Source organism: Ceratotherium simum, chromosome 28 (genome assembly GCF_057802395.1).
Source record: "Ceratotherium simum simum isolate JZ-2026a chromosome 28, ASM5780239v1, whole genome shotgun sequence".
Taxonomy (NCBI): domain Eukaryota; kingdom Metazoa; phylum Chordata; class Mammalia; order Perissodactyla; family Rhinocerotidae; genus Ceratotherium; species Ceratotherium simum.
This window is the reverse complement of record NC_141927.1, coordinates 3035117-3062276: the sequence shown is the minus strand read 5'-3', so window position 1 is coordinate 3062276 and position 27160 is coordinate 3035117. Positions and strand designations below refer to the sequence as shown.

The 27160-nt window shown below is 37.6% G+C and overlaps 1 protein-coding gene across 1 annotated transcript in view; it reads left to right on the top strand.

Moving 5' to 3' along the window:
• The window catches only part of CSMD1 (CUB and Sushi multiple domains 1), a gene marked incomplete at its 5' end in the record, with an annotated part of 1589548 nt that overhangs the window by 1319371 nt on the left and 243017 nt on the right, over positions 1-27160 (top strand). The window contains 5 exons of the mRNA XM_087418289.1: positions 2120-2311; positions 7724-7862; positions 11971-12158; positions 17084-17278; positions 24127-24243. Of these exons, the coding sequence (XP_087274415.1) occupies positions 2120-2311; positions 7724-7862; positions 11971-12158; positions 17084-17278; positions 24127-24243 (831 nt within the window). The remainder of the gene's footprint in view (positions 1-2119; positions 2312-7723; positions 7863-11970; positions 12159-17083; positions 17279-24126; positions 24244-27160) is intronic.

Below are 27160 nucleotides of genomic sequence, written 5' to 3'. Positions count from 1 at the left end.
GTGGAAAAGATACTTTCAAAAATGAATTAAACCTTATATTATTAAAGGACACATAACCATTAGGGAAAATCAGTGTTTCATATACTGATATTCTGTGGATCTTTATTTGGAAGGATTTTAAGAGGTTTATTGGGGAAAATGTACTCTGTGATTACATAAATTTAGGGTACACTGGATTAAACTATTTTAAAAAAGGTTTTTTTATTGTAGGACTTCTTTAAGCCTTTAAGCCCTAATATGCAATGGGAATCTATAAGAGGCAGCTAGAATATGCAATATTTGCCAATCTTGTTTGACCAGATACCTATTTATAACTCCCGGAAGTACTCCATAGAATGCTTGTTTTCGTAAGTCTGATATGTCTGTTGAAATTCTTATTCATGTACAAAAATATTTTCTTAAATCTTCTTTATTAGGTAATATGTGTCTGCTTTTAATCAATATTTAATAAAAATTTGGAAAGACAAGTAATAAAAACATATCTCGGTTTTAAAATTTACAATGAGGGGCCCGCCTGGTGGCATAGTGGTTAAGTGTGCGCACTCCGCTGTGGTGGTCCGAGATTTGGATCCTGGGCGTGCACCAACGCACTGCTTGTCAAGTCATGCTGTGGCAGCCTCCCATATAAAGTGGAGGAAGATGGGCACGGATGTTAGCCCAGGGCAAGTCTTCCTCAACAACAACAACAAAAAAAAGAGGAGGATTGGTGACAGATGTTAGTTCAGAGCTAATCTTCCTCACACACAAAAAAAAATTTACAATGAGACTCATCCATGATCTCCTTGGCTTTTCTTCTAAATTTTTATTTTTAAATTAATTTAATATTGCATATTGTATAAATGTTACTATGAATATTACCAAATAGTTCATAGTTTAAAAAGTAAATAATTGTTTTAATGCTATATATTTATTTTTTAATTATTTTAATATCATATATACTGTGACAGAAATTCTCACTTGGAAATGACTATGTCATCACGTGTGTCACCACTTGCTCAAGGAAAGGATGAAGTTTCTGTGAAAAGATGGGATATTCAGTCCAATAGACAAGATTTTGAATGTACAAGAGGATTTGCTTATAATTTTTTTCCTGAAAGCCAGAGAAATCTCAGCAAAAGTAGACCACAGGTAGATCTTAGATTCTTTAGGAATATTACTCAAATGGCAAACTCAAGATCACTTGTAAAATATTCGTTCAATGCAGACGCCATTTTGTTGCCTAGATGATGGCCACCATGGCTTATGATCTTGGTGACTGAATTCTATAATTACTATTCTAGATTATAAAATTCATGGTTTACGGGTGTGACACTCCTGACTTTCTAACCATAAGCTTTGGGTCCTCGAGTCTCTCCTGCCTTCCACTCTATACCTGTCTTCTCTTGGGGTGGTGTGCTTGCTTTCTACTAAAAGGATCACCTTCAGTGACTCTGATATGTCATTTCCTGCTGTCTTCCCATTGAAAAACCTACTCTGAAGCTCAAACACTTCCTTTCTTCTTGATATGCTGAGAACTGTTTCCAAATAAAATTCCCTTACTCAAAACACTAATAATAATTATAACAGTGATGAGGATGACGGGTATGAAACGCCAGACATCATGCTATGGGATTAAGGTATAACTATGATTGAGGGCTTTCAATGTCCAGCATTACAGCAAAGTAAGTACTTTGAAAATATATCCACTGAAAATATGTTAAAGGTGCTGGGTAAAATTGTTTTTAGCCTTTCAAAATATATCACTGAGCATGCAAGAAAATAAGGAATCCTCGGAGTTCCCCAAATGTGAAATGTAGAAAGGTGATGAAGCTCAGGAGAATGTGTGTGTGTGTGTGGGGGGGGGTGTACTAAGTAAAGCATGATACAACTCCTTGATATATTCCATAATTGGTTGCATTTTCAACAAGATTTTACTAGAATCTGTTCAAAGTAAGCATAATCAAGATGCATGTTATTGAAGGTATCCTTGGGAAAATAAACTCTTTTCCTATGTTCATATGTGGACAAATGATTCGTTATGCCAATCAAGAGTGCTTCAACCCACAGGAGCCACAACACCTATATGAGTGTGGAGACCGTGTTTCCAGTCATGTGACCTGGTATTGTCCTTTCTTTGTAGCATCAATCGCATCCACCTGCAATGATCCAGGTATGCCTCAAAATGGTACCCGCTATGGGGACAGTAGAGAGCCTGGAGACACGATCACCTTCCAGTGTGACCCTGGATATCAGCTCCAAGGACAAGCTAAAATCACCTGTGTGCAGCTGAATAACCGATTCTTTTGGCAACCAGACCCTCCTACATGCATAGGTATTATGCAACAGAAAATAGAAATTTTATATTTTGGAATAGATGCATGTTAGCATTAAAATTGCTCTGTAAATACATTTCTCAAGAGTTTCTTACCTGCCCTCTGGTCCTCTGAGACTATATTGAAATTTTATTGTAAACCTTTCAACTTTATTTTATTAGGTGAATAAGGGAAGTAGTTTACTTAATGTACAGTAATTGACATTTATCTAACATTTCCTATCTTTAACAAATCTTGTAAAAATATGGATGAATCAAATCACTGCAATTTAAAATTCTGCGTGGCTGAAAATTCATAACCTTACCATTTCTAGTCTCATTTTTAATATAGAAACATGCCCTTAAGCAAAACCTACTCAATAAAAAGTACTTTCTCTTTTTAGATGGTTTTTCTATAATATCAGTACATTTTTAATAGAATCCTGAAAACTAGAAATTATACTGCTTATGTCAAAACGAAGATGGAATAGAAACTTGTTTCTGAAATTCACTAGAATTTCATAGTTTGACCTTATTAAAAGGATAACAATTGGTTTTGCAGACTTTAGTTTGAATAACCATCCAAAATATTAAATCACAAATATGGTTTTAGAGCAATATATATTTTTATATAAAATAGTAATTACATGTACATTTTCCCTTCATTCAATTAAATATTTCAGCATAAATATCTATTTAGAGTATTTCATTTTAATTTTTAAAAGAAACTCTACTAAACTTTATTATTTTAATGAACTGTCACAGTTTAACTTGTACCTTGATAATCTGTTTGAAAAATGTAAAATTTAATCTGTGAAGAGAGGAAGTGATAATGAAATGATATGCACAGAGTTAGTGGACCATTTTGCATAGGGTGACCTTGAGGGGATTTTGTGATTTAAAGTGAGTTTTAGTGTCATGTACAAAGCACTAGAGAAACTCTCAGTGGTCCTATAGAGCTGTAATAGGCAGCTCTTAACTTTTTACAAAGTACGTAGAGTGTCCTGAAGATAGATGAGATTTGATAGCTCTGCTTCTTAGCATGTTCAACCTTGTCAGAGAGCTATGCATGTTTATTTAATACTTTGTGCCACATTTACATTTCATAACTTTCGTGAGCACAGTCATGCATTTTACTTCAAGCTGAGTCATCAGGAGACTCACAAGATTTCTACATGTTTCTTTTTTAAAACGGAGTAATTACCAATAAATGCAAAAATCATTTTAAACCACTGGTCTATTTTTAAATTAAGAGAGGCACTTTTTTTTTCCCATTTTGCATGATCTTGAGCTCATGGAGGAGTACATTAAAAAGCAATACAACTATTCAACAGTTAATCTCTTGAAGATAATTTCTCAGATGACATTAATTTAACACTTAATTGTAAAATTTGACCATCTTCCCAACTAATCTATTGTCTTTTGTCAGTTCATCTCTTAGTTACCTAATTTTGACCAGAGACTAGATACTCCAGCTCTCAGCAAAGAAAATAGGCAACACTTCATGTGTCTGGAATATCAGCTCCAAGGATAAGCTAAAATCACTTGCAGACAATCGAATATCAATTATGTTGGCAATCAGACCCACCTACCCACATATGTATCACGTATCACAAAAACGGAAACTGTATATTTGGGAATAAATGAACATTATCTTTTCATTACATTGGAAGCATTTCTGGGTTTTTTTTCCCCCAGAAATGAGGCTTATACCCTCTGTAGGAAACTTGTCCATCTGGGCATCAGCTGATCGAGTCTTAGCACTCATATAAATTCTGTTCTGCTGATTCAAGTCACTTTCTATTTTAGTTTTTTTAGCTTGTTCCTTACTAAAAAATAATACATGTTTACTGCAAAAGTTATATAAGCTATAGTTAAGAAAAAAGAGAAGACAAAAACTGTCATCTTTTTACCTCAAGGCAATTACTATGAACATACACATGCATAAGGAAGCTTCATAATTATTTTATGTATGTATAATCTTTTTTAAAAATGTTTTTAAATGACAGCATCCTGCAGGATTATTTTGTAAATTGCACTTTTTACTCACCAGTGCATGATGAGTCTCTTTTTGTGTTATTATGTATTTTTTCAAATTAGTTTTTATGCCTGCACAGTATCTACCAATATGGATCCCACTAATCCCTTCTTATTGGACAATTAAGTTGTTTCAGTCTTTTCCCTACTATGAAGATAACTGAAGTGAATTCTCTTGTGCCAAAACATATCTAGGACTATTTATGAATGGCGTATTTCTACAAACTTACATATTTCTAGGGCTTTCAAAACATTTTTCGAAACTCTTTCAGGAAGACGGCACCAATTTACATTGTCATCAGCCACGTGTGAGTGTTTATTTCCCCCAACTCAGAAAAAACACTATATATGATATTTCTTAAGCTTGTAATTTAATATGGGCAGGAAGTGAAGATTCTTGATGTTTTAATTGGCATTTTAAATTAATTGAGAGGCTGAGGTGTCTTTAATTTCATACTTTTATTGACCATTCCTCATTGACCTGCTAATTTCTTGTTCCCTTTTATTGTTAGCGTATTTTCCCTCATATTTGCTGTTCTGTCTCTCCCTCTCTCTCTGTTTCATGAAATCCCTTAACCTCTCTCCTGTTTGTATGTTCCTCACCTTCTCACCAGCTTGTGGTTTGCTGGATGCAGTCCCTCCCCTTTTTCACTTTGCAAAGGACTCCAGCAATGGGGGAGCCTCCTTTTGAGGTTTTCAGCTGAGATTTTTTTTTTTTAATTGAGGTCATATTGGTTTATAACACTGTGTCAGCTGAGTCTTCAAGGACCAATTCTCCAGATCAGAGAGCACTAACTACTTTCTAGCTCAGAGCAAAGTGTCCCTCCATGTCTTCATTTTCTTATATCGCCCCAAATACTTTTCCTCTAAGTCCAAATTCGAAAGAGCTCTGAAAAGCAGAAGTGTATCCTGAGTTTACAGAAACTCATCTGTGGCAACATCTTGTGGTGATCTAAGAGTGGCTGTTTGGAGACTATTTACCGCACAGAATGGTGTGAGCACTGAAATGTTTTGATGCAGAAACATTGATGTGTCTCATTAAAGACTACTGCTTCACACCTTGATGGGTGAAAGGTGTTACTATATATATAACGGAGGGGAGACTAAGGATTTCGAATAAGGGATTGTGGATTGATATGAATTTGTGGATTTTATCTGTATGTCCACTCCCTCTGGAGAATTTCCTAGAGTGTCTGGGTTGTATTTTGTACTAAATTCTATTCCTATCCAAAATACTTTGCAAGCTCTCTAATTAAAACCTAATGAAGCTAAAATGAAGAATTCCAGACCAAAAGAGAAAACGAATACAGCAAGACAGTGCTACTTAATTCTACTTTAAGCCTTTAAATAACCTCATTTGAAAATGCCTCCTGGGACCGGTATGAATAAGACAAGATCTCCCCTTTGTTTCTTTTAAAGCAATATTTGAGTCTGATCCCTAAACTCTGCCTGCAAGTAACACCCTTGTAGCCAGTGCCCTGAATCTGTCATTTTTCATCTTTCCAAACCTGCGTGGAGTAGAATCTCCTTAGGTACCTTCTTTCTCCACCTTTGAGCCACCCCCCTCACCTGTCCACGCCTATTACTCTCTAGCAGCCAGTATCTACTTGGTTCTGGGAGAGGAGGGTCCTATGAGAGCCGATTAGAGAACTGTTTCAGCAGAGTTTAAAACGAAACTGCATACCAGGGGAAATGTGGTTTTAATCATTTTTGTGAAAATTATATCATAGTACTGTTGAGTGTATATCTCTAAGAATTTATTATAAATATTTCCTCTGATATTGTTCAGAGTTTGCCTTTGATGAGACTCAAATCATAACAAAAAGTACTGGAATTTGTTATATTTCTTCTTACGGAAAATTAAGTTTTCAGGAATGCTGAGTATTTAAAGACACATCCATCAAAGAAAATTATAAAGCACGTACTTTCATCTTATTTACAAAAAGTCATTTTTCTGTGTGTGTGGCAAACATCACCGATTAGGATATTTCCTTCTCTACTGATATTTTTTCCTAAATGCATATATGATCAATGGTGTGAAATAAGATATATAGTTTAGAAGAAACTGTAATCAGGGCGATTTTTTTTTTAAAGATTTTTTAAAGATTTTATTTATTTATTTTTTCCCCCAAAGCCCCAGTAGATAGTTGTGTGTCATAGCTGCACATCCTTCTAGTTGCTGTATGTGGGACGCGGCCTCAGCATGGCCGGAGAAGCAGCGCGCCGGTGCGAGCCCGGGATCCGAACTCGGGTCGCCAGCAGTGGAGCGCGCTCACTTAACCACTAAGCCACGGGGCCAGCCCAGGGCGATTTTTTTTAAATGACTTGGTGATCACAGTATTTGATACAAAGTTATCAAATTTGATACACAGTATTTGATACCAAAAATATAAATCTAACATATTCATGCATGTATCTAATGTGAGTACTTATGAATTTTGTAGTGTTTTAAGACTTTCCACATGATGGAAGATTTAACAGAAATCTTATCTGATAAATGAAACAGTCCTAAACATTTTTAGGTTCAAGAATGAAAATCGTCTTGCCTATTAACAACATTGAACTCCATAATTATTGCCTTAGCAATAGATGTGTACACATGTAATTAAAAATTGATGACTGAAAAATCAAGCTAAATTTATCATCTAAAGTGCTACTTGCTGATAATAACACAGTAAGCATTGTGATCAAATAATATTTTTAGAGGTTAATGTTCCAGCTCATCTTCTTATTGGTTATATATCCCCAGATTATCTCTTAAACTTCATGTGTTATTTTTGTCACTTTGAAATATGGGGAAAGTATCCCAAACCCCACACATTTCAGAGGACTGTGAGAAAAATATGGAATAACAAGTATTCATTTATTCAACAAATGTTTCCTGAATACTTATATTATGATCAAAGCTTTGCTAGGCATTACAGATCCAAGAGTGAACATAAGAGGGACGATCATTATACCACTTGAAGCGTGCCTCCCAGAATGAGTAAGCAATGACTTTGTAAACCATAAGAAATGACCAAAAAATTAACAAGCCCGTAAATAGTGTTCGTAAGGATTTGTTTTTCTTCTCCAAGTTTTTTTGGTATATGTGTAGCGTGCGCTACAGGAGTATGGGGGATTAAAGTAATCTGTTCAGTTTCATTGTGTAAAGTTTAAAATTATAGGAAGTAAATTTTGTCAGCATTTTAAAAATCCTCCCTAAAAATGAGTTGGGACATTATATAAAATTCATTATCAATCACATGAAAAATGTCCAGACCTCCTGGGTTTTAAAATTTCATCTGGATAATTGTTTAATAACCCAGCACATAGTCTCTTTGATGAATCCTCTGATCTCTTATATCACATTGACCGGCATTCTTCTCTCTCCCACATTTTCCTCTTCTATGACAGCTGCCTGTGGAGGGAATTTGACTGGCCCAGCTGGTGTCATTTTATCACCTAACTACCCACAGCCTTATCCTCCCGGGAAGGAATGTGACTGGAGAATAAAAGTGAACCCTGACTTTGTCATTGCCTTGATATTCAAAAGGTACCATCTCTTGTTGAATACCTCTTTTTAGTAGAATTTAAATGTCATACCTAAAAATTACTTCATTCATCCCTTTGTAGAGTCTCCAATGTTACATCTAGCGAAGCCCTAGATCTTGTGTCTAATAGATACTACATCAGGCTGCAAAGTGATATAAATGGAAACACATTATTTTGCTTTGGAGCATTCTACTTGTGTTAGGATACACATGACATAACAACAATTACTTTTAAATACTATCTTGCACACAATGTGTTCCACATGAGAAGGCTTAATTTACAGAATATCCAAGAAAAGTAATAAAAAAAAGAGATGTAGATATATTTAATATAATTTCTCATCAATGTATCATATTTCTCTAAATGCATGATAGCTAATTCGTTTCCGTAGTACCTCTTCTCTGATGTTCCCAAACGCAGCACTGCTATTATCATTAAGATAGTCATGACTTGATAGAACTTGGAAAACAAAAGTTGGCCCAAATTCGGTTGCTGTAAAGTCTGAATTACTAGACATTAGTCATTTCTAAAAATTGCTAACTTCTCAGGGTCTGCCCAGTGGCGTAGTGGTTAAGTTTGCATGCTCTGCTTTGGTGGCCTGGGGTTCGCAGGTTCAGATCCCGGGCACAGACTTATGCACCACTCATCAAGCCATGCTGTGGCAGCATCCCTCATATAAAGTAGAGGAAGATAGGCATGGATGTTAGCCCAGGGCCAATCTTCCTCAGAAAAAAGAGGAGGATTGGCAACAGATGTTAGCTCAGGGCTAGTCTTCCTCACCAAAAAAAAAAAAAAATTGCCAACTTCTTCCTGCTAAACTAGATGATAAAAGTTCAAATATTATGATTATTTTATAAATATACATTCCAGAGAACTATCACATTATTAACATCTAGTATATGATAATTGCATTGCATTTTTTCAAGTCCCAGGATCTTTTCCAACTTTACATTTTGATTTTTGATAGTTTAAAAGATAAATGGTTCTATAGACTGTCCTATTGATCTCTTAGCTGTCCAGGGCAAAGTGGTCTAATTGCATTTATTTATCTGTCAACTGAACAAGCTTCCTTCTCTGATGTTTACATCGATATTCCAGGCCCGGTTCTGATGATCGTCTTTCACTTTCTCCTCCTGATGAGATCTGAGTTAGTGTAATTTTAAACCTCCATGATTCTGAATTTTAAGTAGTTTGATAAGCCATCATTTCCTGAATTTACTCAAGCTGCTATAAATTTACCAAATGATGAACACTTTATTATGCCACTCAGGTATTACACAAAACCAGTGAACATTTGCTGGCTGTATTTTTGGATATCTTTGTGGTTTTTGTTAATGCTAAATTCTAGTAGCTCCTTCTTTAAAACCGGGAGATTGAAAGTAAATTAACAATTAAAAGCTTTGTAGGGGACACAGAGCCTTGTTAGGAGGAGTTTCCTACCTTCCACAGAGTCACAGTGACTCTTTATCAAGGTTCCCATAGTGAAGTTCTTTTGATAACGAACTAGGTGGCAGTTATATACAAGAAGTTTTTCCACAACTTTCGGGAAGGAGGTTGAACTAGAAAATCACCAAGTTCTCCTCTGACTCTTAGATCCTTAAATCATTAGCTGACCCAATGTCACAGAAAAATCACATGCTTGTGACTTCTTCTAAGATATGCACAACTTGTGAGAGCTCAGGTGGGAGTTATCCTGGGCCCTTAGCTACTAGGTCTACTTAGCAGACGGAGGAGGGGAGCCAGAAGTACTGGACGGGGGACAAGAATCTTCAATCACCCAGGCAAAGAGGCTGGCGTTGACATGGGCTGCCAGGGTGCACTGTTTAAAGAGCGTGACTAGGGTCAGGGATGCTTTTACGGGGAGTGGGAGGCGGGGCGACCCTGGCATTACTGACAATAGAGCCAAGGCATTACATGACCTGGAACACATATGAGCTCCAGGGCTCGTCCTGGTACTTGGGGTCTTTGGACAGGGCTGCTTTATCACACGCCCCTATACACTGTGGGGCTGATGCTACTCACACATGGAACTCAAAGTAATTTGCTTTAAAAGCTTGGCCAGACTTGGGCTATTATTGGGGCTCATAGATCGGTGCAGCTATCCTAGATGGAATCAAGATTGGATTTAACAAATGGAACCATAATTAATTATAAATTTCACTCCAGACTTCTATGCATGGATTATGGTACATCCAAAAAGGGAGAACAGTTAGAATATATTTTTTTTCCATGCCTGAACATGTTTCCAGTGTTCAAAAATAGTCTATAATAATAATTAGCTATGCCAATTATTGGGTGTGCAGCATGACCAGATTCTAATAACATTCTTATAAAGTATTCCCAATAAAATTATTGTTCCAATCAAATTCTATTTGTTTGATACAATTCCTGTTGGTCCCTTTATGCCCAGTCACCCCAATATTTTACTCCTTCTTCATGTCTGACTTCAGGGAACTTGTCAAATAAACAGACTAAGAAAGCTCTTACAGCTTCCTTTAATAAGTATATTCAGGGGCCTCACGAGGGAGCGAGCGTAGCCTTGACATAAAACAGGACGGCGTGATGCAGGGCTGGATGTGGTACCAATGTTGGCTCCCTGGTGGTCCCCTCATTTGGTTGCTTCCTTCAGAATGTGGTGGGCAATTCCGGGAGAGACCCTTCATTCATGTTTTATCACTTGAATCTCCAGATAAACTAGAGCCTCTTAAACAACAGTGCATGTTCCTGATGATAAAAACTCCCGACTCTCTCCATCCCTGTTATCCAAGTATGCTGCCAATTGAAAGAAAAGAGAGTGGAAGGGCACGGAATTTGTCCGTGTTGAAGACACAAGGGCCTGATTTAGCCAGGAGGGAACCGTGGAGGCCCAATGCATTACTTGAATACCTCTGTCTGATTGATTTGTTTATTCTGGTCACATGGAGATCTTAGTCTGAACCAAGTTCACTTTTTTACTAGAGAGTGTGTATATTTTTAAAGCCCCCAGACTATCATCAGCCTTCCCATCATAAATGGTAGAGACATTTATAGCCACCTCCCACTTGAGAGCTTTGGCTTTAATTGTCAGACTCTTCAGGATTTACCAAAATATTAGTATTATAGGAGAAAGAGACTAAGAGAGAGTGTGAGAGCGAAGGAGGGAGAAAGGGAGAGAGGAAAGGAAGGAGAGAGTGTGGGAGGGAAGGGGAAAATTGGAAAATTCAATGATGGTGAAACAGTTAACTTACATGCTCTGTACCATTGTAGGGACAGCCAGGATTGGTTGATTTATCTAAGCAAGTAGAGGCAATCATATTTTTAAAAGTAAAAGCAAGCAAAAAGAATTTTTAAAAAACCTTAAGAATAGTTGGTAATACCAAGAATACGTATTTTTTTTTTAAAGATATCTTTTTTGTTTTTGTGAGGAAGATCAGCCCTGAGCTAACATCCATACTAATCCTCCTCTTTTTGCTGAGGAAGACCAGCTCTGAGCTAACATCTATTGCCAATCCTCCTCCTTCTTTTTTTCCTCTCAAAACCCCAGTAGATAGTTGTATGCCATAGCTGCACATCCTTCTAGTTGCTGTATGTGGGACATGGCCTCAGCATGGCCGGAGAAGTGGTGCGTCGGTGCGCGCCCGGGATCCGAACCCGGGCCACCAGTAGCGGAGCACACGCACTTAACTGCTAAGCCACAGGGCCGGCCCAGGATACATATTTTTAAAACAAAAATATTCTCATAAAAATCAAATCTCAATGGGAATTCATCCCTTTTGAGCCCGGTTCTTTCAAACCGCATTGCATTAGCAATTTCATGGGTACAGGGAAGAGATATTCTATCTACATTGTTAGAATTCATTTTCTTATAGATATCTTCAAAATTGTACTATATTGAACATGATGGTCACTATGTAAAATACTAATAGTATTTGTTAAATTCTTATTTGTCATAGTTATTGCTATTTTGACATTTTGATTATTCTTATATTTAACTTTTGGATTGTCCTAATTTTTTAAAATTATTATACAAAAGCAAATAAAACCATTATATGCTTTCAGAAACTTTATAGTCTGGAAAATAAGAGAAATATATATTGAGTACATGACATAATTAATTTTCTTTCCTGTAGTTTCAACATGGAGCCCAGCTATGATTTCCTACATATCTATGAAGGAGAGGATTCCAACAGCCCTCTGATTGGAAGTTTCCAGGGCTCCCAAGCCCCAGAAAGAATAGAAAGTAGTGGAAACAGTCTTTTTCTGGCATTTCGGAGTGATGCCTCTGTGGGCTTGTCGGGGTTCGCCATTGAATTTAAAGGTACTGTGATCAGCTCAACTTGCATGCAAGTTAATTTGTATCAGGATTGTTTTAATTGTAAGCATTTTTTAAATGCAATCTTGCATGTCTGTTTAATACATAAAATACTGACTTCTTTCTCGTCTGTGTGGAGAAGAGATCTGATCTTTCCGGTGGACAAGAAATTCGAGAGATATATTTCTACCTTAACTGAAAGAAAAAAAAAATGGGGAAAATTTTTTTCCAAATTCTAGGCCACTTAAAAATCAGTCATGATGTATGTAATGAAGAATTTGATGACCTTTAAGAATTATTTTAAGATGTGTTTTAATATCTTCTAATTTGTTTCTGCAGGATGACTAAATTTAAGTACATCAAAATAGCTTGGTTTTATCTCAATATTTTTCAATGTGTAAAATATCTGCAGCATGTTCTGTGTCCCCAGCACCCATGGGCATTGGTTTAATGAGGAGATCTGGCCCCAGTCAGAACTTTCTTCTTTGGTCACCAGATGAGTGTCTCCCATTTCATTTGAGATCCACCATCCCTAGTCACCAGCATCCAAAGAAAATAAACAGACAAACTCACAAACAAAAACCACCTTAACTAAGCATTTTGCTATTGTGTCTGTGAAAATAATTACATACTTTTTAAATCCATTTCTCATGTGAACAAAGAAAATACAAAGCATATTACAAAGAACCAGAGATAAGGACTTAAAATATCAATTCATGGTAGTGAGTGCTTTATAAAAGAATCATGAAAGTATGTATATTCAAACTTTTGAGTTAGGTATTAGTTATTAGAATTGTAAAATGAAATATGGGGTATGTTTCATTTCCGTTAACTCTTCAATGGACTTATATCTCTTTATATGGTTTTAAGTAGAAAATTAATCTGTTTCCCCCTAAACACCAAAATCTACAAACTTACTGAGCTTTATTAAAATGTGCAATGAAAGGCCGGCCCCGTGGCTTAGCGGTTAAGTGCGCGCGCTCGGTTGCTGGCGGCCCTGGTTCGGATCCCAGGCGCGCACTGACGCACCGCTTCTCTGGACATGCTGAGGCCGCGTCCCACATACAACAACTAGAAGGATTGCAGTTATGACATACAGCTATCTACTGGGGCTTTGGGGGAAAAAATACATAAATAAAATTATAAAATGTGCAATGAAAAAATTTAAACAATTCAGCAATCAGAGGAGTTCCTGTGCCTTTTGGATGGGCTCTATTAATGTTCATAAATAATTAAAAACAGTACTTTTAAGCATTTACCACACCCTCAGATAGTTTCTGTAATAACAAGAACTCACTGAAGTGCACTTCCCCGTGACAATGCCCATTGTATTACTGAGTGACAAAAAAAGCAACTCACTTCCTCTAAATACGAGAAGGTACTCCGATCATTGCCTCCTTGGATGGGTTACATGCTCCAGGGCATCGTAGGGTAAGTGAATCAATGGAGGAGTGAATGAATGAAGTATAATGTGCCTTCCTAGTGATAGGAAGAAAGAGCTTTCTCTTGTTTGGGCTCTTTGGCGACCAGAATAGCCATCTAAATGGCGGCTATAGCACTTAATGTTTCCCAAGTTCTCCAGGGGAGTCTGTGAAAAAATAAAATCAGCGAAAGACAAGGAAAGACAACAGGAATGATGCTTTGCATCCGGCAAGTAGGGGCTCCTGTCTGGTCAGGAGAGCAGTAGCAGAAGGGACTCTTCTGCTGATAAGGAGTAGGAGCATCGGGCAGTCTGGCAGAGTGACAGTCTCAGGGACCTGGTGGAGTTGGTCCCCCCGGCTCCCACGCAGGCGTCCTCGCTCAGAGGTGTCCTTAAGTGGAACAGACATGAACGACAGCAAAACACAGCCTGTTATGAAGTCATCTAATTAGAAAACGGGACAGACTAAGCAAAAAGAACCCGTGATTTATCACCAAACATCCTGAACTGACAACTGGCTAAATGGAACCAAAAGATTAGATGCAGTTCATTTGGAGAAATGGAGAAAAACCTGCTGTCAGAAATCTAAATTAGCAACGCCGAGCAGAAAATTGTGTAAGTGGTATTTAGCCACAGAAAACTAAACCAGAAGAGATTTATAACAAGAAATGATCAGAAAGGTGGACAAGGCAACAGGCATGCATTGTGGACACACTGAGAATTTTTTTATTATTTTATAGGAGAAAAAAAATGTCCTAGACTAGTGCTTGTATTTCCTGGACGCGCAGTCCGTTCAGTCAGCAGCAATGGAACAAGTCTTCTAGTGCACCCACATTTGTAGTTACTTGTTCCTTATGTGCTTAAAATACGTGTTCTGTGTTCTATACGGGATTTAAGGCAGCTACAAAGAATTAGCAAAATGTCACCTACCCTTTGAAATATCCAAATAGGCTTTCAATAAAGCAATTAGAGAGTTCTGGTCCCAACATGATACAGAATTCTTGCTGAGAGACTCTAACAATGGCAAAAATAGAGAGCCTTTGGGGCCGGCCCGTTGGTGTTGCAGTTAAGTTCAACCCAGGGTTCGTGGGTTCAGATCCCAGGAATGGACCCGATGCACCACTTATCAAGCCATGCTGTGGTGGTGTCCCATATAAAGTACAGGAAGGTGTTCACAGATGTTAGCCCAGAGCCGACCTTCCTCAGCAAAAAAAAGAGGAGAATTGGCAACAGATGTTAGCTCAGGGCTGATCTTCCTCACAAGAAAAAAGTAAAATAGAGAGCCTGTTAAAGGTTTTATATTATTTTATATACAAAAATATATATATTTATATATACACATTTGCATACATTGACACAAATGGTGGCTATTTATTATGCATATATATATATGTTGTATTTTAACCAAAGCATGTATATAAAATAATATAATAGCTTCTTATAATAGATTAAGTCAGTAATTACCAAAGAAATTTCTGTTTGGCTGATGTTGATATATAAATCATTAAAAATATCATGGAAAATATTGAATAAATGCAGTTAAATTGGCCTCTTTTTCTTCCTGTAGGACTTCCCAAATTTGTACCTTTTTCCTCTTCTACTATGTATTATCCATTCTTAAGACGATGGTATGGTGAAAGTTTTCAAAGCTCGTTTCATCATTAGTCTTCTATGGCACACTTGCTACAATCTCCCTGGATTGTCTTTGTGGATTTACTAATAAGCAATAGATAAGCAGTAAGGAGAAATTTAAAGAGGGGGCGATTAATCAACATTAATCCCAGCCAAAAAAAATAAAATTCAGTCTTCCACTTATACTTTCCTGAGAGAGATCTTTTATATGTATGATTAACACTGGATTTTCTACAACCAATAAAGGAATTGACATGCATAAGCCTTCTACAGGGGAAAGATTGTCAAGTCAAAAGGAAAAGAGCTAAAACATATTTATTTTACCATTCAAGTTATCCTTCAGCCTGTATTGATATTATAACTCCATTTACACACACACTCGCACATCTTTGCACACATACACACGTATATAACCATCCACACATGAGCACACACACACAAAAGCCAAATTGTATTTTCATAACTTTCAGCCAAAAAATGAAGATGAACATTTCAGGTAACATGTATATTGATCACTTGAAGATCTACAAATTTTAGTCCCAGAGCCTTCTGACATCATCAGGAACGTTGATGGTGGAGTGTAGAATGTGGACCCGCATAAGCAAAAAGCAATTCAGATGATGAAATTACGTACAACATAATGATATATATGTATATTTTTCATTTAGAGATATTTTGGAAAGTCTGTTGAAACAAAGACATTTAAAATATTAAGGTACTAAAAGATAACTGAAATTAACCACATAACAACAAGACCGAGAGAAAAAAGAAACAGACAGTTTTGTATTTATATTTGGGAAAAGATAGGTTTTTAGTGAAAGTTATTTAACATTTCTTGAGCTTCAGATTCTCAAAATTTAAAATTGGCTGGTTATAACTCTTACCTTGTAGAGGTGTAGTGAAGATGAGAATTAAACGTACAGTGCACCCAGCTCAGTGCCTGTGTGTAACAGGCCATCAATGCAGTGAGCTGTTGGTGCTGGAAGACTGGCCCTGAGCTAACATCTGTGCCAATCTTCCTGTAATTTGTATGTGTGATGCCTCCACAGCATGGCTTGACGAGCAACGCGTTGATCCATGCCTGGGATTCGAACCTGCGAACCCTGGGGCCGCCGAGGCGGAGCAAGTGAACCTAACCACTATGCCACCTGGGCTGGCCCCCCACTGTTGGTGCTATTAAGATAGAATTGTCATACATCCAGACTCAGTGCTTGACCCTTATCCATCAGTAAACGTACTTTTCCTGCTCAGTTTGGAATCTACTCCATTCAGTGAGGGTGGTAAAAGTCACAACTTGTTTCCATGTTTATCTTCCCAGTCTGTCTAGTATTTTCAGTACGAGAAAAAGCTCTTAACTACGTGAATTAAACCAACCTCCTTTTGAGACGCCACATTCTCCCATCTCTTCCTAAGGCATGCTGTGATTTCATGTTACTGTGATTTAAGTCCAAAAGTCAGAAAATGAACCTCAATTTTTCCAGAATCAGTTTCTTTGGTTCAGTACTAAAATTCATAGCCAAAAATAAAAAAAATGGATCTATAAAAATACAATCCTGCAATTTTTTATCTAGATTAAAATAATTCAATAGCAATGTTTTAGTAAAAGGTGGTTTGAAAAAAAAGAAACCTAACTTTATTAAGTAGTTTTTCCTATTTTTCTAAGATATTTAATTAACTTGATAACTAATCATTTCTATGATGTGTAATTATTAATTGATAATTAATAAGTTGATCATTAGTCAATCTATAATTTTTTATTACCATTTCTTGTATGCCAGGCACGGTTCTAGGCACTAAGAAAAATAAGCAAGCAACCAACCAAACAAACAAAAAATTCAGATTCCTGCCCTCATGGAGTTTACAATTGTTTCTTCTACAGAGAAGCCCCGGGAAGCCTGTTTTGACCCCGGAAATATAATGAATGGGACAAGAATTGGGACAGACTTCAAGCTTGGCTCGACAGTTAATTACCAGTGTGACTCTGGCTACAAGATTGCTGAGCCCTCATCCATCACGTGTGTGATCGGAGCAGATGGAAAGCCTGCCTGGAACCGCGTCCTGCCCTCCTGCAATGGTGTGTTGGAACCAGGTTTATTCCTTCCGTGATAACTTTCCTTTGGGATGGGAACTCTCATTTTAAAAACAGTTTCACACTTGAGCACTGTATTCCTCTAGTCAGTGGTTAGGATGGCTCATAGAGCTAGCGTGGAATAAGTCTTTGACATTCCTTGATCATTTAATTTAGCTAGGGTGTTAGCCATTCTCATAGGCTTCTGGAGGGGGTAGTATTTTTCTCTCACTTAGATAGTCTGCCATCTTTAATTTTTTTTTTTTTTTTTGCATATTCTAGGCCTGATCCACGTAAGAGGTGCTAATTAACCACTCTAGGTACTCTCTCTGTTTCTCTCTCCTTCTGTCTCTGTCTCTCTATATTTCTCTCTGTCTCTGCTTTTGTCTCTGCATTTCTCCCTCTCTCTCTCTACTTCTGTTTCTCTCTCTCTGCCTTTTTCTCTGTCTCTTTCTGCTTCAGTCTCTGACTCTCTTTGTCTCTGTATCTCTCTGCCTCTGTCTCTCTATCTTTCTCTCTCCCTTTCTCTCTCTCTCTCTCTCTCTCTTAAAATCGATGTGTCGTTTCCCCCAAATATCAATAGTTTGTAATTCCTCTCATCCACTTTAAATTAATAAAATCACCTCTTAAAAGGTCAGATCAACCTTCGAGAACAGACAGAACGAACCTGTGGTGATGAAGTCAGATGGCAGTTGCTCTGGTGGGCGGGGCGCTGGCAGGAGGGCCAGAGGGTGGATTTCTGGGGCCTTGGCCATGCTCCGTATCCTGAGCTAGTTGGTGGTTTCGTAGGCATCTCCACGGACAAAACTGCTGCAGCTGGGGATGTGTGACTTGAACTCTTCACTCTTCGTATGATACGCATTAAAAAGAAGATGGTAAAACCCCATGATTTCTGACAGAAAAATTGATTTCCAAGATTATTGTAGGATGAACTCAAGGACCTGTTTAGTTAGATACACTGAGCTTACAAAATGAACCTCTGTTCCTCAGGACAGCTCATGTTGCTACTGGTACCTTCTGACCAAAGAGGTGCTTTAAAAAATTAGTACAGGAAAGGTCAAAACACACAAACAAACACACCTATGCCCTTGCAGGTCCTGCTGCTTCTGAGTTTCTAAGTTTATCAGTCTTACGACTTCCAGAGCTTTTAAGTTAAGGAACCCTGTCTCACCAGGACCCAGCACTAGTTGCTGGCACACAGTAAGAACTTCATATATGTTTCTAGAGTAAATGAATAAATCAGTGAATAACTAAAATAATATTTGGTGAAAAAATCTACAACCTGTTAAATCTTCCGAATCCTACATATTTTACCCTTTAGTAAGAAATATAGGAATATAATTATTGCTACTTCTCAGATTTCAGAAGGTAAGAGCAAAGAATGATGAAAGAAGGAAGCAGATATTTTGTGGTCCCTGCGTGTATGTTGCACAGTGTTCAAATGATGCTTTTTAATTAATGTCTAAACGTAACAATAAGGTTTGAGTCAGTAGCATTATAGTTTTCCTCTGTAGAGGATTAGAAGACCATCCTATATATTCATTATATTAACTTCAACATCACATCATTCAAAGTACGTGTTAGATCCTGGGGTTTTCCTTGTTGCAAACCGTGTTCCTCTCTTGGCATGTTGCACAGGACGGGGTGGGGTGTGGCTGCTGCACTATTTCAGTTGAGAGGAAAGACCACAGAGATGTAGTCCAGTTCCAGATCAACTATTAACCAGCTTTGGAAAAGCTGAAAAGTGGCCCAGTGCCTGTGGACCTCCACGTCCTCTGTGCAGGAAGAATGAAAATATCTACCTAATACCTTCCATGGGGGTTATCGAAAGGATCACATGAAAATTTAGCTATAGAAGATATACCTGAAAAATCTACATAGATATCACATTTTATAGAAGGTTAATATAAATTGCATCTTATATTAATTATATTTAAAATCAAATGTCTTTTATTAATATCCCAATAACCTTATAGAATTAAAAGGGTCTAAGAAACATCATTCATCTCAAATTCTTAAAACAGTAATCTAAACTCCTATTTAAATGTTTATTATTGTTATTTTTTTACATTTGAAATTTTGAAAATCACTTTTTATGTGTATAAATTACTCTTTACATATATATACAGACACACATTTGTAAAGGGCAGTACACATATGTTATATATTAAAATATATATCCTATCTAAATGCATACGTATGTAAAGAGTAATATACCTATATGAAAAATAAATTAATAAAGGAATTATGTGAAATTTTTACCTCGAGATAATGTGTTATTTTTGTATTTTAAATGATTATGAAGGCCAGTTTATGAATCAGTGCCTTCTCCTGATCTGTTTAATGAAAAATGCTGAACAACTACATCATTTAAGTTATGTTAGTTGCTTTGGGAGATTTATAAAACATGAGTTATAGAGTCTTTCTTTTCTGAGTTTATTAAAAACTAAAACGAGAGGTGTGTGGGAGGTTAACATAGTGGAAATCCACTTCAGCGAGCTCACAGGAGAAGGGGTGAGACGGAATGGCCTTGAGGAAGAGAGAGCATGATCTTGGCCGTGAAGGTCAGGACCTGGGGCTCCCCAGGGCAGCAAGGTTCCTACACGGGACAGAACAGAACACTGAGGGCAGGTGAGATGGGCACTGAGCCCCCACCTGTTAGGACGTGGGTCCATTGGGAGGCCCTCTGCCCACTGTGCCCCCTTCCCTGACGTGCAAGAGGGTCCTTGTGGACATGAGTGTGGAATCCAGCCTCATCTCCATGCCCTGCTCTCTCACCGTGAGCCATTACCCCCCACCGCAGCTCCTGAAAGGCCTGAGCCACCCACCCAGATCTCGAGGACCCCCATCTTCTGGGGAAGGTGGATCGCAGGGTGGGGGTCGGGCAGGGGCCCAGGGTTATCTGTGTAGAGCAGGACTAAGGGGGTACGTCCTCTAGAGGCAGCCAAATCCTGGCTTCACCACCCAGGGCTCAGGGAAGAAGAAAGCCTACCTCATGAGCGTTGGGAGGATTAAATGGGATACGCATAAGGGTCTCAAACAAAGTAGATGCTCAATAAACAGAAAATCTTAATTCTCTCTCTAAACAGCACACATAGTCATTTTAATATAGCAAGGACAATGACCCCAGACTCTTGATCTGCTGTCTAGTCAGCATGTAACAGTCGAGTGTGCAGTCTCAGTGTCTACAGCACATTTAAAGATACTGAAAATCTCAGCAGATGGACCGTATGAATAATGCACAAGCAGAGACAATTAAAAAGACACAATTTTGGATAGAAGTTCTAATATTCTCTCTTGTTACCCATGAAATGATCTGTGTACTCCCTGGTGTGTCCATATCCTACTTCATCCATCTCTGTAGACATTATATAAGGGGATCAGTGTGAAAATAGGAAGCTAAATTGAGGAAAGACGAGAATTTTGGACTTTTGATAAATAATAGTACTGGGGAAATTAAATTTGTATTAAATTCCAATGCAATTGGAACTTAGTGGGGGAATGATAATAAATACTTTAGCGATAGAATAAACATTAAAAAATGAAGTCACATTTGGACAATAGATACACAATCAAGTTTTAAATTAGAGATTGTTTCTGTTTCCATGTCTGAAGGCCTGTGAAGTCAAGCACCATTTCTGTCTACCACTCATCAAAGTGCACGAAACAGAAATTTTTCCTTATGCTGTTTCTTTATGTTTAAATAAAATTCAAAATCCCAAATCACTAAACCAGAAATGACTTCCCGCATAGTCTGTTTTGTTTCTCTCATGCGGAATAGCACGTCATGTGCATGAATCAGTGTCTGTGGATCATTCTGGTGACCGATTAAACTCAGGCACTTTTGCTAGATTTTAAACACTTTAATAGTTCCTGTATGATGGGATGCACTCAGTGCATTTTGGACTGATCTGTTTTAAATGCACGGTGTAACTTTTTCTTGGTGATCCGTCTGTTGCCCACAGTTTTTGTTCAGTGAAGTTTGCTATAGAATTAGAACTGAAACTGAAACAGCCCGGAGCCCCTTCCAGGGGACCACACGGCTCTTGTTTGCCCGTGTGGTTTTTGGTTTACATTCAGTTTGCTTGTGTTTTGTGGCCTTTACATGAGATACATATATTCCAATTAACCAAACGGATGAGGAAGTTTCTTGTTACCATCTGCAGTGGATGCTGTTGCAAGTCTTGACTCGTTCAGGAAATGGTCTGTTGAATATGTTAATTACCTCATGGTAAGCACATATTTATTTTTCTTCTGTTATCATATTAATATAAGAGAATTTCTAACACGAGAGGGACCATGCCTATTTCTTAGATTTACACAGTAGCATGGACCGAATAATTATTAAGAATTAAACGAAAGTTCTCTACATAGTTTTCTCAATATCACGAATGGTTTGGTTGTGTTTGAAATATGCATTTCTGGTGCTTATCTTTAAAGTCTAAGGAAGAAGATGTAGGCAGAGGCACCATTTATCAAGATAGTAGAGGACCTAAAATGCCATATCAGTTTTGCTTCATTTCACCTTTTTTTTTTAATGTTATCTATTATCGTAAAGGAATGCTCTTTTATCCTATCATTGGACAAAACAAATCTTTGTAGTTAATTTTAACAAACATATCAGACAGTGTCCTTGACAGGATTTCTGTCTGGTAATTTGACCATTACGGTGTTGGCCCAGTGATGATTTATTTTCACTTTTCATTTATACCCATCATTTAAAATTTGAAATAGATTAATTTATTTTAGATGGAAAAGGGATATTTGCACAATGATCTGCTTGAATTTTATATGGCTAAAAGAAAATAAATTTTATGTGGATAAAAGAAAATAAATTCCATTCTTCATTGGTACAGTTGTCCCTCAGTATCTGCAGGGAATTGGTTCCAGGCCCCCCTTGGATACCAAAATCCTCGGATGCTCAAGTCTCTTATAGAAAATGGTGTAGCATTAGCATAGAACCTGTGCACATCCTCCCGTATACTTTAAATCACCTCTAGATTACTTATAATACCTAATACAATGCAAATGCTATGGAAATAGCTGTGATATTGTGTTGTTTAGGGAATGGTGATAAGAAAAAAAAAGTCTGTACATGTTCAGTACGGAAGCAACCATCTTAAGCCTTTCCATCCACAGTTGGTTGAATCCGCCGACGCGGAACCCGCAGATACAGAGCACCCACAGAAATTTTTTAAAGTATGAACTTTAAGCTTTTAAGGAAAAAAGAAGATAATTCTGAAATAACCAGGCTGAATTTGTGTGGTTGAGGTGGAAAAAAAATTAAGTGATGTCTCTAAACTGGTAGATGAAGCTTCCAGCATTTCACTGAAAACCTTCAGCTTTAGAGTTTAACTTACAGAAATTTCCTCTACGAAAAAGTGAAAATAAATTTTTTCTATTGAAAATTGTAAAGAAGTCAGTGTAAGTGTCTTAGAATGATAAAATTATTCTGAATTAAGACATCAGCATGAAGACCATGCTTAGTTTAATTAAGTCTCTACTAGTTGATCGTAAATAGATCAAAGCTATCAGATGTATAAGCTATTTTCCTTTGACTTCAGAGTGCGACTTAAGTTTTCCAAGACATTGTAATGTGTGGCTTGGGAAATCTCCTGACAAATTGTTAAGGAGGTGCTTTGATGTTAGTATCAACATGTTCTAAGGAGCTTTACTAATCGTGGAGAATGTTCTGTCCATCAATTAGAACTCAACAGTGTGCTAATTAACATTCAAAGATTAAACAGGTTATCTCTGAATTCCAGTTTTTTTTTAGTGCTTGTAAACTGCCATATCAAAAAGAAGTAAGCTATAGAAATTCAAACTTTCTCAAATACTGAAAATAATTCTGCATTCCCATCAGTGAAGGGATATCCAAGATGTGGAGTGCAGCCTGGCCGCCCGGGACATGGCCAGTCACTGGAACAGAACTGCAACTCACTACGTGAGCCCACTTGGACCTTCCTTAAGTAAAAATATGAGGAATTCAAGCATTGGCAATTTAATCAAAAACTGGATATCACAAGACTGGGATTTAATTGAATTTCCATTTTAGGGATGCTTAAAAAGAATATTTTGAACATCCGTGCTACACTGTTTTCCTATTTTCTCAGCAAGAGCAATGCCAAAGTAAATAAAATAATCAGAGGGAAATAAAGACACACAGGCACACACGCACACACACACGCACACACACACACACACACACTAAGCTCTGTATGTTAACACCTCCTCCTTGTATTTGCTCTAACTTTCTAGTTATGAATTCACTCGGCTTTAAGTCAAACTTATAGGAAGAAACCCCAGAAGCATTAGTACTTCTAACTGTTACTCTTGAACTGAATCTGTGAGATGAAAGGTTAAAACAGCAACAAAAGACTAAAAAGCAAACATTTTTTTCTTTTAGTCCCATAGTAATATAAAAACAATAGTAAACTAAAATAATCCTTATCTCTCAAGTTAATATGATGATTGATGTCAACCAAAAAATTCTGGTGAGAATTTTAAAGTAACTTAATAATTTATCTTTATCAAACCTGTTATTATTATTATAGCTGTTTTCATTATTATTTTAGCATGTTGAGAGAGGTCTTAAAAATAATATTAATAATAATAATAATAAAATTAACTCCTCCTAAATTGAGTTACTTTTATTCTAACCTGATAAATCTTTCTTTGTATTTTTCTTTTATTTTGATAGCAGGGTAAAATAAGTTCTTAACTTCAATATTTTGTTAAGTGTTTAAGTGAACATGGCCCACTGCTCGTTACTCAGTGCCTTCATCTTTGGTTCACCTGTCACGGGCAGTGGTGTTATTACACAGCACGTGATTTTTGGTTGGTTTCACTTTCAGCTCCCTGCGGAGGCCAGTACACTGGATCGGAAGGGGTAGTTTTGTCACCAAACTACCCTCATAATTACACAGCTGGTCAAATATGCCTGTATTCAATAACAGTGCCAAAGGAATTTGGTAAGAATTTCTTTTAATTTTTAACTCATTGTCATATTTATTTCGGTGTTAATTTTCTGTCATTTTCTAAACAAATATTCCAGCTTTAGATATAGTAAAATAATATAAAAGAAGACGAGTCATATTAAAAGTAGCAGGTTTTCCAAACGTGTCTTACACAATATCCACTACGGTTCTTCTATCAAGGTGATGTGAAATGCTTAAGTTTCCTTCCAGGATTCTCATCCAGATTATTCTGGATGAGAGAGAGAATAGGTCTGCCTTTGTTCTAATTCTTGTTAGAAAGCATTTTTCACTTGGTTGTTTTCATGTCTAAGGGAGGATTGCAGGGTACATGTGGGTCAGGGGGACACTGGGATCAATTTGCACTTCCTTGGCGTATACATTGAGTGATCAGATCACGATGGAAATCTCTGATCAGTGAACACACCCTTGAGCGATTAGAGATGTAAGAACAGGCAGAGTCCTAGCTGAGCCCTCGAAGGCTAGCTTCCTGAGCTTTCCTCCTAACCTTTGGTTCCAGCTGGGCCAGTTTTCAGGAACGGCTTCACTTCTAGAAGGGCCTTCTGTGGCGGCTCTGTGGTGATGTATCAGCTCTGGATTCCTGCATCTCCACTCTCACTCCTGACCAGGAAAATGTCTTTCGTGTTGGATTCTTCTCTGGAGTAAAGCAGAGAGTAACTCTCATAATTTTCTAAAATAGTTTCTTTTTTCCAACAGTAAAATTAAAACCCTACATGGACAAGGTTTTTTCTTTACATTCAAAATAGCAGCCACCTACTCATAGAAATAAAACAGATAAAAATTCTAATGTTAGAATTTGTTTGAGGCAAACATTTAAAAAAATACAATTATATGACAAGAAAGTTAATTGTGGGTAAGAAGCTTGCGTATGGGAGACAAATGATTTCCATGAATTTCTATTATTTATTATTCACAGGGCTCTTAAAATCTAATGAAAACTTCCATGGGCACTTACTTCACCCTTAGGTGTCTTAGAACATGGGCCCTCAATGAACTGGGTGATGCAAATTGGTTAGTATTTTAAGCCAAATCATTTAGCTTCTATCTTCCGCCAGTTCTCAAGAATGGTCGAGTTTTCGGGCTGGGCTGTCCTTACATCATCTTGCTGTGTTAGGAAGACAGCGTGTCATCTGACACTTGAGGAATGAGTGGATGGATGTGTTCATGGACCAGGGTGGAGGGACACGCTTCCCAAAAGGCAAAGAGTAGGCCCACTGATTCTATGAATGCATGGCTGATATCACTCCCATTTGAAAAAGGAGAGACTGGGCTTCAAAATGTTTCCTTGTTATTATAAATGGATGATAAAACTCAGAATGTTCCTAGATTCAGACCCGTTATGCTGGACCAATTCCTCTAAAGTCCCTTATTTGGCATCACTGAATTCTGTATTTGAGTAAAATACATTTTTTTCACCTAAATGCTCAACAATATTCCTCCAATTACTACTTTTCCATGAATTTTCTTTTTATTTTTATTGATGGATACCTGAGAAAATATATTTGTCACAATGGAAAATAGCAGCCATATTGTATCATTTTAGTTTATTACAAAATTTTATTGTTGTCACACACAATTATGATTTTTCAACAGAAAAAATGTCATACTCCCTCTTAAATACTGATCAAAATTTCCCAGTCTGAAAGGTTTAATGACAGACATTTATCATATTCCATCTGAGCAGAAAACTTTACTTTGGAATAAAATAGTTAGATGGAGTATTTAATGAAATCTATAGCGTCTTATGTTTACTTTTTTCTCCTCTGCCTTACTCTTTCCAAGGAAATAAAATAATTCAACAATTGTGATAAGTGCCAAGATGAATAAAACACAGTCCGTACCCCTGGGATGCCCACCAAGTACTATGGGATGGGGTGACCATCTCTGGGTAGGAAGGGGCTATAATTGTGGTGAACACAGACCCCAAATGGGAAGTGACATTAGGAGAGGTCTACAGATACCCTCCTTATCTCCCTGTGCTTATCAACAGCATCACCGAAGAATCCTTTCCAAAACAAGAATCTGATCACGGAAACACTTGATAAACCTCTTTCACTCACTTCTTCGCCCACAAAGCAAACTCCACGCTTTTCAGTGTGGCCTCCGAGACCCTAAATCTCAGGCTGCCATGGTCTTTGTGCCCCAATTCTCTGCTTTTCCCATTATCCACTGACGGTTAGCCAAACCAGACCATACACCACATTTGTCACCTCTAAAATGTTCCTTTCTGTGTTCCACTTGCAGAAATAAATTCCTTGCACTCCATTCTTACACAGAAAAGGGTTTAAAATCTCATTCTTCAAGGACTAGCTAAATGCTCTCTCCTCCACGAGGCATCAGCTTTCCTACAGTGGGAAGCAGGCGCTCCCAGGGCTTGCATCCGCTGTTCGTCCCCTCCTTGTCACTTCCAGCTGCAGCGCGGGCATCACTGGCCAGCTTGTGGCTCTTGCCAGACGGCCGCGTGTTTGTGCGTCAGGGTTGAGAGTCAGTCACAGGTCAGGACTCGGCCCCAGCAGCTCATCAGGGAGGCTCAGTGACCATCTCCCCAAGTCTGGTGCCCCCTCCTTTGCTGACATCTACACTGTGAATCTGTAGTTGTTGTGGGAGCTACTGCACACGTTAGCGCGTGATAGTTCTGGAACAAAGTTTCTGACCTGATCATCCCTTTACTTTTAGTTTCTAGCATCAAGTTGATGCTTTCTAAATGTTTCTTGAAAAGAGATAGGAATTATGTGTGTATGATTCACTTTTGTACTATTTAAAAGACCCAAGCCTTCTGCCTCCACCATGATGAAGATTTGATTATTAGGGGGAGAGTGTTTGAAGGAAGGAATTGTGTCAGCAAGAACCTTGCAGAAATCCTAAGGTTCTGTCCCTCTTTCCAATTCTTGTA